The 19,842-nt window shown below is 42.4% G+C and overlaps 1 protein-coding gene across 1 annotated transcript; it reads right to left on the bottom strand.

The window, feature by feature from the left end:
- Positions 1 to 8,715: 8,715 nt before the first annotated feature.
- On the bottom strand, positions 8,716 to 19,641 carry LOC105026312 (rho-related GTP-binding protein Rho6). The gene is made up of 5 exons (XM_010897680.3): positions 19,334 to 19,641; positions 18,689 to 18,776; positions 10,504 to 10,613; positions 10,203 to 10,337; positions 8,716 to 10,074 (listed from the first exon to the last, which is right to left on the bottom strand). Exons 1-5 carry the CDS (start codon positions 19,451 to 19,453, stop codon positions 9,829 to 9,831), a joined length of 699 nt encoding a protein of 232 aa, XP_010895982.1. The 5' UTR covers positions 19,454 to 19,641; the 3' UTR covers positions 8,716 to 9,828.
- Between the last annotated feature and the right edge of the window lie 201 nt (positions 19,642 to 19,842).

The following is a 19,842-nucleotide window of genomic DNA, read 5'->3' on the forward strand; positions in this document are numbered from 1 at the left end:
CCAACAGCTAGTCAGAGAAGACACACATACACACACACAACAGCAGGCGGGGCCTTAGCAGGCTACACCAGAGTGGCTATTGTGGGCTAACAGGAAATTGATGGCTTTCACTGGGTATCAAAGTATCAAAGTCACTGTACTCAGCACTCTTCATATCAGGCTTCTCAATCTCTACTCTGGAAGGATAAATGCAGAGTTTGGAGAGTAGAGAGGACCTGATTGTTATTCTGGGCCTGCCTGGCTTCCGGGAGAGATTGAGAGGGAAGTGTGGAGCTATGGAGGTGAAAACTATATCAGCCTGGAAAAAGATCAAAGTGAATGCTAAATAGGGGTGAATGGTGAGAGAAAGACACAAGGGGTAACAAGACAATGATTAGTCACTACGTTGCGTAGTAACAGTGGGTGCTGCTATGAATGTGGGCTCATAATGAGAATCTGTCTCTGTATTTTGTTTTGTCTTCATCTGTGGACAAAATGGGACACATCATTAAAGGTGTGAGTTAGGTGCAGCTATAGACAGGGTTAGTACTACATATCTGAAATGGCTTCAGTAAGTGTTATGAAACAAATTTCAGGCTACCAAACATTATTTATTTAATTGTAAATAGAATATAGGTGTAATAGAATTTTGAGGTTGAATGACAAAAGACATGTTGAGGAAAAGGATTTACTCGCACACACACACACACATACAAACACACACACACTTTATGCTGTCCTACTGTTGCTATGACTACAGTTCTTGCCACATAATAATTTGTCTGACAAAGATAGATTTGAGGGAAAATGTCATGTTATCACATGTTCTTTGCTTGCTCCTGGCTAAATCCTAATAAGTAATGAGTAAATAAAAAAATCCTTTCATATGCTACTGTCATCAACCTAACACAATGTATTCTTAGTGGATAGCTGTTCAAGGAGATATAAGCCTCATTCCTTGAGGAATGCCTAAAGGGCATCCACTTTGGCAGGGGTCTCAGCCATAATCGCTGGCACCAAGTCATCAAAGATTGGACAATGCACTGGGCAGAGTTCACCATTGGCCTCCCTTGACCACAGGGTGTCAGTGGGGTCTGTTCTGCAGTGTTCTGTGTTCTGAATCCTTCAGTGAATATAGTGTGCCAATGCAGGAACAAGCATGAGACCTGGATTGCACACAGGTGACTTTCCATGAATATTCCAACGCAACTGGGAACTGACCCAATTAGCTTCTCTTTATCCAGCCAGCTTTATTCACCTCTGTTGTTATGTGATTTTGTAGTTCTGCCAATTGGTCATTCAGCAGGATTTTTAAAGTGTGTACAAAATGAAGCACTTCTAACAAATGTAGTAAAGAACCTACCGCTAGCTGTCTGTTGAAACTCTTGGCTTCAGGACATCAACGATTGGTTTTTAAAGAGAATGTAGTGTTGCTTAATGTTAATTTTGATTGGAAAATCATTTTTTTATCAACTTTGAAATGTACTGTATCAGTTTGAGCCATGTCCTGGGTCAAGTGAATGCAGTGAAGATAAGGTATGTTTCAGGGGAAACTAGGACTACGATTTGAACTAGACAAAACATATCCTCCAATCAGAAGATGAGCCACAACAACTTGACCTCCAAACACAGCATCTCTACACTTCAAACCTCCAGCATCAACCCCCCACCCTAACAGTCTTCCACACCCCCACCCCTTGGCCCTGATGCCAAGCTTGGTTGTCTAATTAATTACACGGCTAAATAAGAGCATTCACTGCGAACATGCCCACGGGGCATGCCAAACTGTGGAGGGATGTGGTGGGGGGGTTATAGACAGGCAGGGGGAGGGGGACAGGATGGTAAACGTATGGGGTCTCTGCAAAAGGGCAGATGGTGCAAAGGGTTTTGCTGGGGGGTTTCGGGGGAGGGTCTGGGGAATCCTTATAGTTACATTGCTCTGGCAGACGGGAACCAAGGGCAGGCATGCGTGAGCCAACAGGGCCGCGGCTGCTCACCTACATCCCACACACATGGGAACGAAATACGCAGAGCAAGCAGGATCAACTGTTTAGCAGTGTACACATGCATACATGCAAACAGGCTCAAAGGAGCCACACAGGACTGAAACACATCCGGTAGATACGAGGCAATTAAGGTTCTGACCAAACGTTGTCGATTACCCGACGTGCAGTAAAAAATAAGCAAGACAGAGAGTTAACTGAAAAATACAATTTGTAGTAGTAATAAAAGCCATTTGCTACCAGTTGAATTCACTCCACCATAAATGCTGCGCAAATTTAGTTTTGACTGTGAGTGCCTGAAGTGTGCTAATATTACTGAAAACTGTTCATATTTTTATGGCTCTGTCGCGCGGGTGTGGGGCCAACAGAGCGGCCCTGGCGTATGCAGTCTGGGGAAGTCGATGCGCTTCATTGGGCAGCCCGGAGCACAAAGCCATGCGCAGACTGACGCTACAGGGCTGCCTGAAGTCGTTACATCAAAGTGTCTCTGGATAGAGAAATCAAACAGGAATGTATGGGATGTCATGCCAGACGTTCATTGAGATGAAGTCCTATGCGATCCTGGAGGCGCCGCTTCATTTCTCATTATATTTCGATGTTTCTCTCTCGTACGAGCTGGGGATGTTAAACTTGTCAAACAGACATTAACACACACACACACAAACGTGAAGATACAAACAGACACAGATATACAAACACAACACACAACAGGAAGACAGACATACAGAGGGGGCAGACGTCAGTTCTGCCTGCTCACTCTACTGAGTCTGTGTCATTGAGTGCCAGTTCTACACTACTGTCGGATAGAGGACGTGTATGTGTGTGTGTGTGTGTGTGCGTGTGTGTGTGGGTGTGAGAGAGAGAGACATGTCTGATAGATGATGTACTTATTTGGTAACAAGCCTTGCTGCAGAACAGCCATTTTTCCCAGGCTAATAGTTGAACCCCCATCGATCCCCAAGAGGATTTCAGACCTCTCGGGCAGAGCTCTGCCCCTAAATCACCCTCACACTGGCTCCTGATCCCCTCGCCTGCACCTCCACCTCAGCTAACCCCATCTCTCTTCCATGGTCTAGGGCAAATTGCCCTTTGTCTGGAAATGTCTTTGTTTTATATTACTGTGGATGTGGCTGTATCGTCACTGCACCCAGCCATAATGGCTGGAATAAAATGTAGTCGTATATTCCACAGTTGTTGTCATGATGTCTGGACCTTTCGCTGACTTTGCTGTTTAAAATGACAAGATGTAACATTGTGCACGATTTATTGTTTTTTATATATTATTTATTTTATGTTTTGGGTTTGAACACATAGTATAAAAATTCTATGAAAAATCCTGAATAAATAACTGGGCTAGATACTTTATGGGAACGTCATCCACAGCTAATTAGAGGGTCTGTGTTTTTATCCAAACATTTCACACAATAATAACAATTGTCCAAAAACATAACGGCATCCTTAAACGGCTGTGGTAGGAAAGTTTGGTCATTCACCAATTCACTCATGCAGGCCCTGGAGCAAATTGCCACGGCTCACTGGCTAAATTAAGTTGCTGTGGCTAGCCAGATATTTTGCCTAATTTACCAGCACTTCTGGCATATGCTGTGTGTATTTGCATGCCTGCATGCATCCATTATAATGAGTGCTAACAGACCTATTTACTGAATATAGAAAGAGACAAACAGACAGGCAGACAAAATAATGGTCTATGTCCACAAACGTTCTATATAACTAGTAGAAAACTTTCAGGTGAATAAAATGGTGTGCATCCAGCGTGCAACAGTTAACCGAGGATCTTTGGCACTGTCTGGCAGGAGAGGAGGTCTGTGGGAGAATGTGTTCCCACCTTTCTGCTGGCTTTGCCTGTATCTCAGACACCGCTACAGACACAGATAACCCCCCCACCCCAGATGCTCTCTGAGCCTGGACAGATGTGGCTCTGCCCCTCTGTCCCCTTGGAGGAGATGAAGGTGTGCATCTGTGGAAGCAAGTAGATACATGCATTATCTGCTTACTTTTCTGTCTACTACAGGGGGTATATAGCAATGATGGGGACAGAGAGGCAAGGATGAGGGAGCGATGCAACACACATTTAGAAGGGGATGGAAGAACCCTAGACATCATCAGGGAACCCTAGTTTATTGTTGTTCATATTTACATTTTGGAATTCAGCTTTTATCAACTTAAATTAGTGAAGTGTTCTGAGAGGAATATTTCAATGTACTGTAGCAACAGATTCCTGAACCCTGGAGTGGATGCGTTGTTTAAGGAAGTGACTTTAATATACATATGTATATAAAAACAATATGTAATATTTATTAATATTTAAGGACATTTTATTAAGCAGGCTACAAATTGAACATGATGAACATAAGTTACAATTATGCTAATGAATGAATCTACTAAACCAAATGGATGCTTGAATGGTGCTAATTTGCCAAAAAGGTTATTTAGGTTCCGAGCATTATCAGATGATAATGGTATATGACTAAAATACCCAACCTGTGTCGGTATGTCTTTGTGTGTGTCGGCATTTCTGCGTGTTTTTGGGGAGGGGTTACCCAAAGGCTATAGTCACGCTTCAGTGACTTGTGCCATTTTGTTTTGACAGAAATACGAGCTAAACAGCCATTTTGGTTAAATGCAGTTTCCACTATTTCAGTGTTAAATCAGTAGACTCAACGGCCAAACATGTAGCAATGACTACTACGTTGTTCCCTTGAACCAGGGATAAAACATTGATGTCAGTCTTCTTAGAAGACTAAACAAACAACGAGTTGGTATCACTATCTTACAGTCATTCACTGTAAGGACCTTGATGTTAGATTTGTTGACCTGACACCACTTTGATATTATGGTTAAAGACACACTTGCAAGACAAACAGGTAAAATGTAACCTTCTGCAGGCTACAACTGGATTATTTTACGTTCTACTAAGAGGAGATTTAATTCAAATACAGATTTACATTGATTGTCATGAAAAACCCACAAGAACAACCCACTACATTTCTTCTTATTAGCATCTCAAGTGACTATGATCACAGACAGCTATAGTTACATATGTCAGATATGGACTGCCTGAAAATATGGACTGCCAGCCTCCATAAGAAAGGACTATGTTGGTTAAATAAATAACATAAATTGATAACTTATTAAATATTAAGACTAAAGTAGGCTACGCCATCATCATTAGTTTTCCTTGTACGATGTGTAAGTTTTAGTTTAATTTCAGTGGCGGTTCAGTTGTGATTAGCTGTGCAGGTGAATTATGGACATATCAACATTCTACCAAGAGTTCAGCTGGTATCTAGTTGCCAATCCCCACTGCGATGGTCACACCACAATTAGTTGGAATTGATTTACCCTACAGAAATGCTGAAAGAACCGTTAAAAAACTGGACCAATTTCAGTTTGCACACCACCCTAGCAGAGCCACGGCATTGCACACTGCCCTATCCTACCAGAATAGCAGGAGCAACAATGCTGTTTTCCTACTACGGCTTGGCCTTCAACCTGGTCCCCAAACCGCTGCAATCGTATCCAACCCCAGGTGCTGAGGCTAGGAAACGTGACCTCTACAGCACTCGGTCCCCCCAAAGGTGCATGCTCAGCCTTTAATCGCTGCTCACCCATGACTGCGTGGCCAGCTAAATTATCCAAATCTGAATGCGGATGACACTATAATGTTAGTAGGCCGGTTTTTCAATGATTTGGGAACACCTACAGGGAGGCTGATGGAACCCTGGCACCCCCCCACAACAAAAAACTAAAACTGATATGATCCAACCATAACAAACACTCGTATGGCTCTTTGGAAGGCAGTGAGGACCACCCAGTGGGCCACCAGGGTTATGTTGCGTCTCTTCCAGAAAAGATCATCCACATCATCACACAGAAAGGCCATTAAGACCATCATGGACAGCCACTGTAGGCTGTTATCGTAGCTAACATAGAGATGGAGATGGTTCAGGACTGGTCCTGTATTTATATATTGTTCACTTTTGCATCTTTGTGCTTCTTTTCAATGGGTAATAATTGTAGATTTTCTTTAGAAATATCTCTCTTTATTGTTTTGTGTTAGAACTCAGTTACTTCATTTAGATGACGGCATTGTCACGCATTTCACTACAACCACGGCAACATCTGCTATAATGTGTAAGTGACCAAGAAACCTTCAAACAAATTGTCACAATATAAATGAGCATGAAGTGTCTGAAGGTTTCTCTGCAGGTGGATGTGCTGCAGAAATGTAATAGCCCTGTCAGCGTTAATAGCCAAATTATGTCCTTCTGAGCACACTTGTGTGGATGGGAATAATTCACATAATTACAGCTCTCAGTATCACTAGTGCTCATGTTTTTTAGTTAAAGACCATGAAATTGGGCGACTAAATTACAACACCCCTCAGCAAAAGCTTAGTCATTAGCAATATATCTGGATGGCTGTCAGATGTACAACTCTTCGGCAGAAGTTGAACATCATTGTATTCACTTAAATAGGCACTGTGTAAAATCCTGCCCCGACATTTAACAAGACTGAATTTTAAAGTTCTCTTTCCCTAACCAAACAAGACTGGAATAGTATTGATTAGTCCACATCGAAAATGAGCAGGTTTAGGTTGCAAACTGATAGACGGACTGGCGAGAAGGTTTCAATGGAGAATATCTCTAGTCTTCTGAACAATGTATAAAAAATATTTAAAACATTAACTTATAACATGCACTGCTATGTATGTCTTCTGGTCATTTATACTACAAATGACCCTTTTTTGGTGCGTTTTTCTCTTTCAATACTTTAGTTATACATTTAACTTCCATAGTGCACCTGAAGAAACATGAAATGACCAACCAAGTATGAAGTGTGATGTTGTAATGTTTAGTTATAGGATCTGATTATAGCCAAGTATTCCACTGAATAAAAAAGGCCTTGATGAACGGGGGGTGCTGCTGGGGTTCTAGAATGTTCCTCATCAGCAGTGTTGACTTTGAGGATCGCAATCAGAATCCAAATGGCCTTTATTCACTAAGTACATTTACACATACCCAGAATTCGACTTGGTGTGATGGTGTTGCTGGTGGTAGACAACATAAAGACACTATACACAAAATCACAAAAGTCTACATACACAAAAGTTGACACATGTATACCTAGCAACCTGCTGAAATGTTATACTTTATGTGATGTATGATTACACACTACTTAATGCACATCCATGTTTTAGTGCCTCATTAACATTCACAGCAACTTGTATATGACCCACCCATTAACGTTTGAACCCAGAAAATCACAAAGACATCAGAGAATATGATGAACAAAGTCAAGCTTTATTCCAAACACAAGAGAAAAAGAATGGACTAAAAACTAAAATCTGTGTCAACAAATTATACATTTCCCAAAAGTTTAAAATGTACATGTGAAAGGTAAAACAACAACATTGAGCAATACAGTATTTCATCCATAAATTAACATTGCCAATTTAAAAGCCAATTTACATATTACAAACACAAAGTTCTGTTATTTTAACAAATGGTATATAAATCAGAATATGTACAACCAGACATGGTCTGTCTTAGTTAAGAGTGGAGCAGATGCCACTGTAACATGAAGGCTGGATATCTAGTGACTGGACATCAAAACAGTATATCTACAGACAGATTTGGAGCTTCTTCACTTACTCCTCAAAAAGAGGGTATTTTGGTGGGAACTCAGGTTTGAAAGGTACTCTGATCCTTGTGTTGTTCTCACTCCTGCCACAGAGCTGCCACTGAACTGGTAGGCTCCTGTTTTTCAGCCATGTACAAACTGAAATGTCCAGCCGTCACCTTAGCGGTCTTTGTCTGATGCTACGAATGGAAGGTGAGACGCCCAGTCGGAGAGCCGTCTTTTCTTTTCTCCCGGAGACAGGAACTGCACCCCAGTCACACCTGCCCCTGCTCGCACTGTTGCTAAGCAACACATTGAATTCCAGTGTTCAGTACGACCAAACAACTCAGAGCTCCTGCCTGTGCAAACCAACAACTCATGACGTCCTCCATTAGCTGAGCCATAGACAGCTCCTAATGGAGGATTACTTCCTTTAATACGACAACAGCAGCAAACACAGGAAAGACAATTACAAACTGGTCAAAAAAAGGACTGGACTGAAAGCAGACTAGAAATCAGGAAACAAAAAAGGCATTATACTTAAAAGATTACGAAGCAGAAAAATTGAAAAATAACGTCTTCACACAGGACCAGCCTGTTAGTTCTTTTTTGACTTAATGCCGCCCATCCCACCCCACATATTTAGCACCCACCCGAAACCTGTACCAGATCAACATCTATTAAGTTCTTCGCAGAGTATGAACGTAGCATTGTAAAGGCTTGGATTAAGCACACTCATCGATAATAACTAGCTTCAAGAGAACCTCATCTCAGGTGACAAAACATGGAGCAGGAAGGTGACTTCTATTTCAGCTCAGTGTTGACAATAACACACTCAGCTGGTCAGGTGACCTGGTGGAGGCATAGTGAGACTGAGATCTTAACTCTTCCAGTGTTACTGTTAAAAATGATTCATTTCTCATTCATATGTTTCGTAATGGCAAGGCCAGAGGATTTAGAATGATCAACATTATCGATGCTTTAGTGAAACTGGGATGACTTGAAGGAGCTCATGTGAACTCATTATGTGGGTTGGGGAAAACCAGCACCAATGCTGCAGTCAGCCCAATAAAGACTCTCAGACAGTATATAAGTATGGGGACTTTTTTATTGTCCCTCAACTCCATTACTGTCTGAAGAGTTGTAGATGAGAGGCCTTCAAGACAGGGGAAGGGAGAAGAGATGAAACTAGTATTTCAATCGTGCCCTGTGGTTTCCCAGTCACAGCAGAACGTGCCCCCCTCGCTTAACGTCCACGACCCATGTGAACACGAGTCACACTGCACTTCTTCAGACGTGCACTCTTAGTCCACCATTCCCGTTGCCTTTTAAGAGAACACCCACCCTAGACCATTTTATACACTGACAGATTCCATTTCTATTGCAGAGTTCACCATGGAAATCATTTCTTAAAAGCCCTCTTTAAACCACCTTGGTGTCATTACTGCTCCCTCCCCTTGCCAGGAATGTAGAGGAGGCCACATCATTCTTTTTCACAGGTATCATCTTTTAACGTCAACATTTTTATATTCTAATCCAGACCAAGGATGAAGGCTAGGTGACGGATAGCACACAGATCGACATTCCATCGAGGTCTCACCGAAGAAACTTGAGCTTCCCTGTAAACAACAGCCATTTTCTCGAAACAGAAAGTGTGTAGAAACTGACCTTGAATCAGCCTCAACAACTGGCACACTGTGCAGCTTGGAGAGAAATGTTAGCTAGCTGCCATAGATACAGAAGAGGCCTCCTCAGCATTCCAGTGTAACACCATAAAGTGTTTGTACCCATGGGTAGTCGTTTCTAAAACCGGAATCTTGCAAATTATCACCTCCCAACAGTACACACCAATCATTTGCGGAGGACATTATTATTTGACAAATAGTTGACTGTCATTAGAAAAAAGGAAGTCTACGCAAAGCTATGCTGGTGAAGTATGTGCCTGTGCCCATGTGTTTGTGTATCTTTCTCGTGGGGCGCTTATCATGACGAAGACCAGCATAATACTATGAAGGGTAGCAGTGTTTTAACAGGGGTGTCAGTGGGCGTATGGAGGGTTTCGGGGTCGGTCGAAGGGGTTAAAGAGAAACCCCTTCCTTCCCCCTCCCCTCTCCTCACCATCTCCCACCCCACACACACCCCTTTTGCCTGCTGGACCGTTCAATGGAGCGACTCTTAGGCCACCGCTGGGTGGTTCCCTGCATCACATGATGGAGCAGCCCTTGGCCTTGTCTTTGCCGAAGGTGGAAGAGATGAGGTCCGAGCGGCTGGGCAGGAAGAGGAGTCTCTTGGAGAGGCGTCGGGCGGGGCTGGGCTTAGTGGAGGCCTCCACGTTGTTGAGGCAGGCCAGGGCGGCCGTGCGGAACACACTGTGGATGCTCTTCTCCGAGGTGAAGGCTGAGCACTCCAGGTAGGCCTCGGCTCCCAGCTGCTTGGCCATAGAGGAGCCCTTCAAACATGACGGGGAATAGAACAGGAGTGAGACGGACAGAAATACAGAGAGCGGGAAAGGGAGAAGAGGGATAGAGAAAGACGGAAAAAGACAGAGAGAAAGGGTGCGCGATATGTTAGGCCCACCTGGTCATGTGTGATGGGTGTCTGCTTCTGATTGGACAGCTCCATGAGGGTGCACACATCTGTGCGCAGGTCTATTTTACAGCCTATCAGAAGGATGCGTGTGCTGGGGCAGAAATCCAGGATCTCAGTTTTCCACTGCAACGGGAAGGACACGCGACTGTCATAAGGTTGTTATAATGCATCACAGCAACACTGCATCGTTCACAGAAAGAATGACTATGTTGATTGTGATGATAACAACGATGACTACGAAGAAGAAACTGACAACAGCAGTTGACCACCGCAGTGACAGAGGTCTTACCTTTTTCAACGCACCATCAAATGAGTCTGGGCGGCTGATGTCGAAGCAAAGGAGCACAGCGTCGGAGTCACTGTAGCACAGGGGACGGACGTTATCATAGTACGGAGAGCCTGTAGGAACAAACAGATCAACTGGGGTCAGTCAGCGGGCCTTGAAATAGGACGCTAGTAAGAGATTAAGAGAGTCCACCAGCTGCAATAAGAAGGTACCAGAGATGAATAAGGACCAAGATTGAGGAATGTTAGGTGGTTGGTGAGTATAGAGTTGGCATGGATGCTATTAGGCTTAGATGAGGGTTGTTGACCGACAAAGATGCCTTAGCACTGCGCTGGCGACGGTTAACCTGCCCTTGCACTCACATGACACCACCCACTCCCCTCGGGTAACTACAGCAACAGCCTTTGGTAGACCATCTTGTATCACAACACGCTCTTTCATACACCCCCTAAACCTACACCCAACCTTTTTCCTGACACACACACGCACACACTCAGTTGTCTTCTTCCCTCACTCTCAGATCAACAGTAAATCATTGCACTATAGCTCCACGCCCCTTCCCACTCACTAGGAGGATTCTCCAATAAATCAATTAGCACAGAGACAAATGCCACACACCACACACAAAACAGACCCACACACACACAGATACAGACAAACACAGACAAGCGTCACAGTACCCAGCAATCCAATCCCCTCCTAGCATTACCAAAAGCTTTCATATTGAAACTCTTGTTGGGGGAAAAAATCCCACTTCAATCAGAGTAAAGAATAAGTCCGGTTCTCTGGAGATCCCCTTTTATTGATCTTTGCATTTCTGGTTGTCGCCTTCTATTTTGGTTGCACCAAACGGACATGACACTAACTAGTCCACCGTTTCTTCATTTTTGGTGTAACAAATTGTTATAACAAATTGATTAATATATGTGTGTTGATGTGTGTGTGTGTGATACAGGAAGATTACCAGGGTTAAAAACAGACCCTGACAGGATATCCATCATGCATTGTGTTCCCTCAACCTTACTCACGAATAAATAACACATCAATTGTCCCCTATTGCTTCTTAACCTACCCCAGAAACTAAAACTAAACCAGGAAATAATGAATGAAGAAATGCTTCATCTGTGGATGTATACCCCTCAATGGGCAGTTTTGGCATAGATTTGACATGATATAGAATTACATCCTGCTACTGTATTCATAAGAGGCTTCAGTTTCAATCCATTATTAAAAGCCAAACAAACATTCTCCTTTGAGGGAGACACTAGTCTGACGTTCCCAATGTTTAAATGGCTGAATAAACAGTTAGTATGTAGGCAAAAGAAGAGGCAGCTGAATGGTAGCAATTGGACCTGTTTTTCCAGTAGGAGACCATGACAACAATAAGAGACATGGAAATGGCTTTGAGCTGGGACTGAGAGTGAAGGGAAGACTTAACACCTGACACACCCTCAACACACATACCTGCCCTTCCTGGACACGGACAAACACACACATATTGGAAGGACAACTCTTAAATGATAAACTATTTGTTATTGGAGGCTGACTGAGATCACTGTGAGATGAGGAGAACAGGCAGCAATAGCAGAATTTATTATGAGGTCACAGAGAGGAGTCACTGCAAATCGTTAGGCACATATCCCATTCCACACCAGATGAACACACGGACGACCAACCCAAAAAAGCCCACTGCTTCATCAAAGACCACCAGCCAGGGAAAACAGTTGAATAAACTAACATATCCATTTGTGGTTATATTTCTCCAACAAAAAAAGTGACTTCCTCTTTAAACCCAACCCCTTAGAGTGGAGAAGTGCGGGAGCTGCCACACTGGATGACTGGGGAGCAACTACGATTAACTGTCTTGTTCAAGGAAAGAGTGACCGATTTTTCCTTTGACGGCTTAGGGATAAAATCGTCAGACATTTACTGGTCAGATGCTCTAACCGCTAGGCTATGTGTGAGATTAGCAAAGTACTGTATAACAACCAATCAGATAAAAACATGATTTGGCCAGGAATGATGAGGTGACTGCCAGAACAGGATGACCGAGATAAAGAAGTGACAAACAGGACAACACGGAAATGGACATACAGGTGCTGGTCATATAATTAGAATATCATCAAGAAGTTGATTTATATCAGTAATTCCATTCAAAACATTACATTCATTACACACAGACTGATATATTTCAAATGTTTATTTCTTTTAATTGTGATTATAACTGACAACTAATGAAAATCCCAAATTCAGTATCCCCGAAAATTAGAATATTACTTAAGACCAATACAAAAAAAAATGTGTTGAAATGTTGGCCAACTGAAAAGTATGAACATGAAAAGTATGAGCATGTACAGCACTCAATACTTAGTTGGGGCTCCTTTTGCCTGAATTACTGCAGCAATGCGGTGCTGGCATGGAGTCGATCAGTCTGTGGCACTTGCTCAGGTATTATGAGAGTCCAGGTTGCTCTGATAGTGCCTTCAGCTCTTCTGCATTGTTGGGTCTGGGTATCGCACTCTTCCTCTTCACAACTACCCCATAGATTTCTATAGGGTTAAGGTCAGGCGAGTTTGGCTGGCCAATTAAGAACAGGGATACCATGATCCTTTAACCAAGTACTGGTAGCTTTGGGCACTGTGGCAGGTGCCAAGTCCTGTTGGAAAATGAAATCTGCATCTCCATAAAGTTGGTCCGCAGCAAGAAGCATGAAGTGCTCTAAAACTTCCTGGTAGACGGCGGCGTTGACCTTGGACCTCAGAAAACACTGGACCAACACCAGCAGATGACATGGCACCCCAAACCATCACTGATTGTGGAAACTTTACACTGGACTTGAAGCAACATGGATTCTGGGCCTCTCCTCTCTTCCTCCAGACACTGGGACATTGATTTCCAAAGGAAATGCTACATTTACTTTCATCAGAGAACATAACTCGGTCCAGTCCTTTTTGTCTTTAGCCCAGGTGAGATGCTTCTGACGCTGTGTCTTGTTCAAGAGTGGCTTGACACAAGGAATGTGACAGCTGAAACCCATGGTGGTTCTTGAAGCACTGACTCCAGCTGCAGTCCACTCTTTGTGAATCTCCCCCACATTTTTGAATGGGTTTTGTTTCACAATCCTCTCCAGGGTATGGTTATCCCTATTGCTTGTACACTTTTTTCTACCACATCTTTTCCTTCCCTTCGCCTCTCTATTAATGTGCTTGGACACAGAGCTCTGTGAACAGCCAGCCTCTTTAGCAATGACCTTTTGTGTCTTGCCGTCCTTGTGCAAGGTGTCAATGGTCATCTTTTGGACAGCTGTCAAGTCAGCAGTCTTCCCCATGATTGTGTAGCCTACAGAACTAAACTGAGAGACCATTTAAAGGCCTTTGCAGGTGTTTTGAGTTAATTAGCTGATTAGAGTGTGGCACCAGGTGTCTTGAATATTGAACCTTTTCACAATATTCAAATTTTCTGAGATACTGAATTTGGGGTTTTCATTAGTTGTCAGTTATAATCATTAAAATTAAAAGAAATAAACACTTGAAATATATCAGTCTGTGTGGAAGTTTCACTTTTTGAATGGAATTACTGAAATAAACAACTTTTTGATGATATTCTAATTATATGACCAGCACCTGTATAACTGAAAAAACTGACAACACAGAGAAATATATAGAGTTCTAGAACAGAAAAACATGGCGACACAGAGTTAGATACAGAGCAAATAATTGAGCTTCTACACTCAAGAGATACTTTGGATAGAGTAGACGGAAACAGTGGAAAAAACAAAGGAGGAAAGAGTTGGATAAAAACATAGGTCATATATATAAATATATATACTGTATATACAACCCTGTTTCCAAAAAAGTTGGGATGCTGTGTAAAATGTAAAGAAAAATAGAATGCAATGAATGCAAATAATTTAAACCCTATATTCAATAGAAATTAGCACAAAGCCCATTCAGAAATCCATATATGGCCATATACTGTACATTAAAAGACTTGGTCCGCATTGCCGGCAGTAAGTCAGACTTGTTCCCAGTGCATGTTGGACTCTGGCAGGGCTGCCCTTTGTCGCCGGTTCTGTTCGTAATTTTTATGGACAGAATTTCTAGGCGCAGCCAGGGGCCGGAGGGTGTCAGGTTTGGGGACTACACTATTTCGTCTTTGCTCTTTGCGGATGATGTTGTCGTGTTGGCCCCTTCAAACCAGGACCTTCAGCATGCGCTGGGACGGTTTGCAGCCGAGTGTGAAGCAGTGGGGATGAGAATCAGCACCTCCAAATCCGAGGCCATGGTCCTCAGTCGGAAAAGGGTGGCTTGCCCACTTCAGGTTGGTGGAGAGTGCTTGCCTCAAGTGGAGGAGTTTAAGTATCTAGGGGTCTTGTTCACGAGTGAGGGAAGGATGGAACGGGAGATTGACAGATGGATCGGTGCAGCTTCTGCAGTAATGCAGTCGATGTATCGGTCTGTCGTGGTGAAGAAAGAGCTGAGCCGCAAGGCGAAGCTCTCGATTTACCGGTCAATCTACGTTCCTACTCTCACCTATGGTCATGAGCTTTGGGTCATGACCGAAAGGACAAGATCCCGGATACAGGCGGCCGAAATGAGCTTTCTCCGCAGGGTGGCTGGGCAATCCCTTAGAGATAGGGTGGGAAGCTCGGTAACCCGGGAGGAGCTCGGAGTAGAGTCGCTGCTCCTCCACATCGAGAGGGGTCAGCTGAGGTGGCTTGGGCATCTGTTTCGGATGCCTCCAGAACGCCTTCCTGGGAAGGTGTTCCGGTCCCGTCCCACCGGGAGGAGACCCCGGGGAAGACCTAGGACACCCTGGAGGGACTATGTCTCCCGGCTGGCCTGGGAACGCCTCGGTGTCCCCCCGATAGAGCTGGAGGAAGTGTCTGGGGAGAGGGAAGTCTGGGCATCTCTGCTTAGACTGCTGCCCCCGCGACCCGGCCCCGGATGAAGCAGAAGAAGATGAATGAATGAATGAATAAAAGACTTAATATACAGCTCTTTTTTTGAATTTTTCTTAAATCAGCATCTCTACATGTATGGCAGACATTCCATTCCAGTGTCTGTTAAATTCCAACACAGGCACACCTCATTTTACTTAATGAGGTACTAATTAGGTGGTTACCGGAACTAAATCTAATTTAACATGGAAAATTAGGTTTGCAACAGGACCAGCTGGATGGCAAAAACAGCGCAAGTAGTACCTCAAAGGTAATTTCAATTAAAAAAAAAACTATTCAGCATGAAAAAAGAGTTTAGAAGAAAAGCTTTGAGTTAGGAAAAGAAGGGTTCTATTCTGGCTTTACTGGCAGAGGGATACAGTGAGTGTCAGGTTGCTTCCATCCTGAAAATTTCAAAGACAGCGGTTCATAAGAACAGGGTAAAGCAACAGACACTGGGGACAACAAAGCTACAGACTGGCAGGGGGCGAAAACGAAGGTCCACTGACTGAGATGACCGCCAACTAATTTGAATGTCACTCAAGTGACCTACAAAAAGAATGGCAAACAGCAGCTGGGGTGAAGTGCACGGTACGGTTTGAAACAGGCTCCTAGGGGCAGGGCGGAAGTCATGCAAAGCTAGCCCTTCATCAATGAGAAGCAAAGAAGAGACTGGCTGAAGTTTGCAAAAGACCATAAGGATTGGAACGTAGAGGAATGGAGTAAGGTCATCTTCTCTGCCGAGTCAAATTTTCACCTGGTCATCTAATGTTTAGACAGAGACCTGGAGAGGCCTACATGCCACAGTGTCTGGCACCCACTGTTAAATTGGTGGAGGATCAGTGATGATCTGGGGATGCTCCGGGCTAAAGAGGAATGGGACCATCTGGCTTGTTATCAGCGCACAGTTCAAAAGCATCTGTGATGGTATGGGGGTGCATTAGTGCACATGGCATGGGTGATTTGCACTTCAGTGAAGGCACCATTAATGCTGAAAAATATATACAGGTTTTGGAGCAACATATACTGCCATGTGGACAATGTCTTTTTCAGGGAAGGCCTTGCTTATTTCATCAAGATAATGAAAACCACATTCTGTGTGTATTACAACAGCATGGCTTTGCAGTAAAAGAGTCCGGGTGCTAAACTGCAGGCAAGACCAAACGTTTGCCACTTTTTTAACGACGAAAAATACGACATAGGAGACCCCAAACCTTTGAGCAACTGAAATCCTATATCAAGCAAAAATGGGTTTAACATTTCACTTTCAAAACTACAGCAATTGGTCTCCTCAGATCCCAAACGCATTCAGAGAATTATTAAAAGAAATGGTGATGCAACACAGTGGTAAACATGCCCCTGTCCCAAGTTTTTTTAAACATCAAATTCAAAATGGGCATGTATTTTTCCATTTGATATGTTGTCTTTGTACTATTTACAATTCAACGCATGGATAAATGATTTGCACATCATTGCATTCTGCTTTTATTTGCATTTTACACAGTGTCCCAACTATTTTGGAAAATATAGTAATTGGGGTAGTAATTGTGTTCTTTAAACTTTGCTTTCGTCAAAGAATCTTCCATTTGCCTCAACTACAGCCCTGCAGACCTTTAGCATTCTAATTGTCAATTTGATGAGGTAATCTGAAGAGATTTCACCCCATGCTTCCTGAAGCACCTCCTACAAGTTGGATTGGCATGATGGGCACTTCTTACATATCACATGGTCAAGCTGCTCCCACAACAGGTCTTCTTTCTATTCTGGTTAGAGACAGTTAGTGATGTTCTGTGAAGGGAGTAGTACAAAGCATTGCATGAGATCTTCTGTTTCTTTAGAATTTTCTCACAGAACAAGAATAGACTGATGAGTTTCAGAAGTAGTTCTTTGTTTCTGGCCATTTTGAGCCAGTAATCTATCCCACAACTGCTCATGTTCCAGATACTCAACTAGTCTAAAGACCAGTTCAATTGCTTGTTTAATCAGTACAACAATTTTCAGCTGCTAACATCATTACAAAAGGGTTTTGTAATGATCAATTAGCCTTTTAAATGATAAACTTGTATTAGCAAACACAACGTGCTATTGGAACACAGGGCTGATGGCTGCTGATAACTGGCCTCTGTCCACCTATGTAGATATTGCATAATAAATCTACCATTTCGAGCTACAATAGTCATTTACAACATTAACAATATCTACACTGTATTTCTGATGAAGTTATTTTATATATACACATATATGTATATATGCTTTCTGCTCCCAGAAACACACAAATGTTTGTCATGAACACACTCAAGCACGAACACATACACTCACCCCTGCTCAATTCAACTCCCTGGCCAATAAAACCATTCCTCTGCAGGCCAATTGGCTCGACTAAGCTCCCTCTAGTCCAATCAGAAAGCCCCAAGCTATTATTTCTTATAGCAGCCAAACCACATGGAACGTGTTATGTTGTATTGGTTCAATTCTAGTGTGTGTGTGTGTGTGTGTGTGCTATAGGTGTCATATTTGATGTAGAGCTTTGAAGTTATTAGTGAGTAGCGCCATGGGGAAAGCAGCAATGAAAAGGGATTTGGCTTGTGTCATTCTATGCCTTCTGAACAGAACAGAAAGACAGGAATACAAATTTTCCTTTTGTTGTTTTCAAATATCATGTCATGTGTCTGGGAATAAAGATCTTTCACTCTTATCAGACCCCAGTAGCATTCACTAGCTCTGATAAGCAGCATGAGAGCAGTTCTGTAGGATCAACAGATTTGTATCTTGAAAAATAAACAATACAAAGCTACTAACAACAGTATGGTGGTCAATAAGAAGACAGTTAGACAATGGCGGATGGGCAGTTTTTGTTAACCTACTGTTGATTACACCAAGTCTTTGATTGCACTGTTTGCAGAGTGGATGGACAAGAAAAGAAAGCTAGAGTAATCTAGAATTTAAAGGTAATTCAGGTTTTTACAATAAAATTCCTCAGAGCAATGTTATCTTAACTTGAATGTTGAGACATATTTCAAATGGAGAGCTTTTGGACTCTAGGTAATTCAAAGGAGCAGTCTGAGAATTAATTGGAGGCACACTTTGAAAATGATAAAGACCCCACTATATGACACAAATTATGCATTATAACCATGGTTATAAAACATTATGAAGTCATGTTCCTGGATATGCCTAACTAAAGTATATGCTTTAACTTAAGTGTTATAGGGTGTATAATACAGGAAATGTGTTGAATGTTATGCTCACCGGACGTGTCCCAGAGACTGAGTTCTACACGCTGATCCTCCAGCTCCAGACACGCTGTGTAGTTCTCAAATACTGTTGGAACATATGTCTGTGTGTGCACAATGGTTTATTGGTACAACTGGGGGAAAGATCACTGTTAGAAAATGTAAGATATAGAAATTTGAATTACAGTTAACATGTGAAATAGTAACCCTAGTAATCATCAGTTATCACACCGTTCGATTTTCAAATAATTGTCATCACAATATTTTATCAGATGTGCCATAACACATCTGATCATATAAAATATATATTACAACTCCATGATAACAGACAAATTAGCCAATTAATTTAATGGATTTTTGTATTTTAGGAAATAGAAAAAGATTGTTTCCTAATGTCAGTTACATATATGAATGAACCAATGGAAATGTGTCCTGAGCTTTATCAACTAACTTAATATAACATTTAAAAGAAAAAGAAAGTTCCAGGAATTAGAACATACATTTAATCTGACACATTCTCTTTGTTATTATTAGATAATTAGAACATTTCTATGACTATTATCTTCTCTTTGTAGTCTAGTTTTGTAGCTTATTCCAGAACACATTTCGGATGTTAGTGTAATCCAGTCAGAGGAGCACGGTATGTTTAGGAATCGCATACCTCTGGATAGGAATCCTTGGCCAGGACTTGCAACATTGCCGTTTTTCCGCATTGAACATCTCCAACCAACACCAGTTTACATCTTGCAACCAGAGGTTGGGTAATTCTTCTTTCCTTCATTTTGAATAAGATTTAATTGATGAACACAATAAATTGATATGGTAAAGAAAATCGTCAGTCAGTTATCAGTGCCTTCTGCCGTTTTGCTATCCTTGAGCGATGATCTTCCTGCCAGCAGTATGCGGACGGAGTTATGGCACTGCGGAACTTTATATTGTCAGGTCAGCCAATGAGCGTTCTGCTGAAGGATAGTCGGCTGGCGCTTCCCGAACGTGTATCGAACATCTTGGGGCTTTCGACAATTAAATAACTAATGACGTATTGTCTTTACCTATTTAATGTGTCATAGCCTAGTAGAGGGACAACGTGTTATACTGGTTTTGATCTTACAGTAGCCAATAGGCTATGAGAGATTGCTGCCAGCAATGTTTGAAATATAGTATGTTGGT

Source organism: Esox lucius, chromosome 12 (genome assembly GCF_011004845.1).
Source record: "Esox lucius isolate fEsoLuc1 chromosome 12, fEsoLuc1.pri, whole genome shotgun sequence".
Taxonomy (NCBI): Eukaryota; Metazoa; Chordata; class Actinopteri; order Esociformes; family Esocidae; genus Esox; species Esox lucius.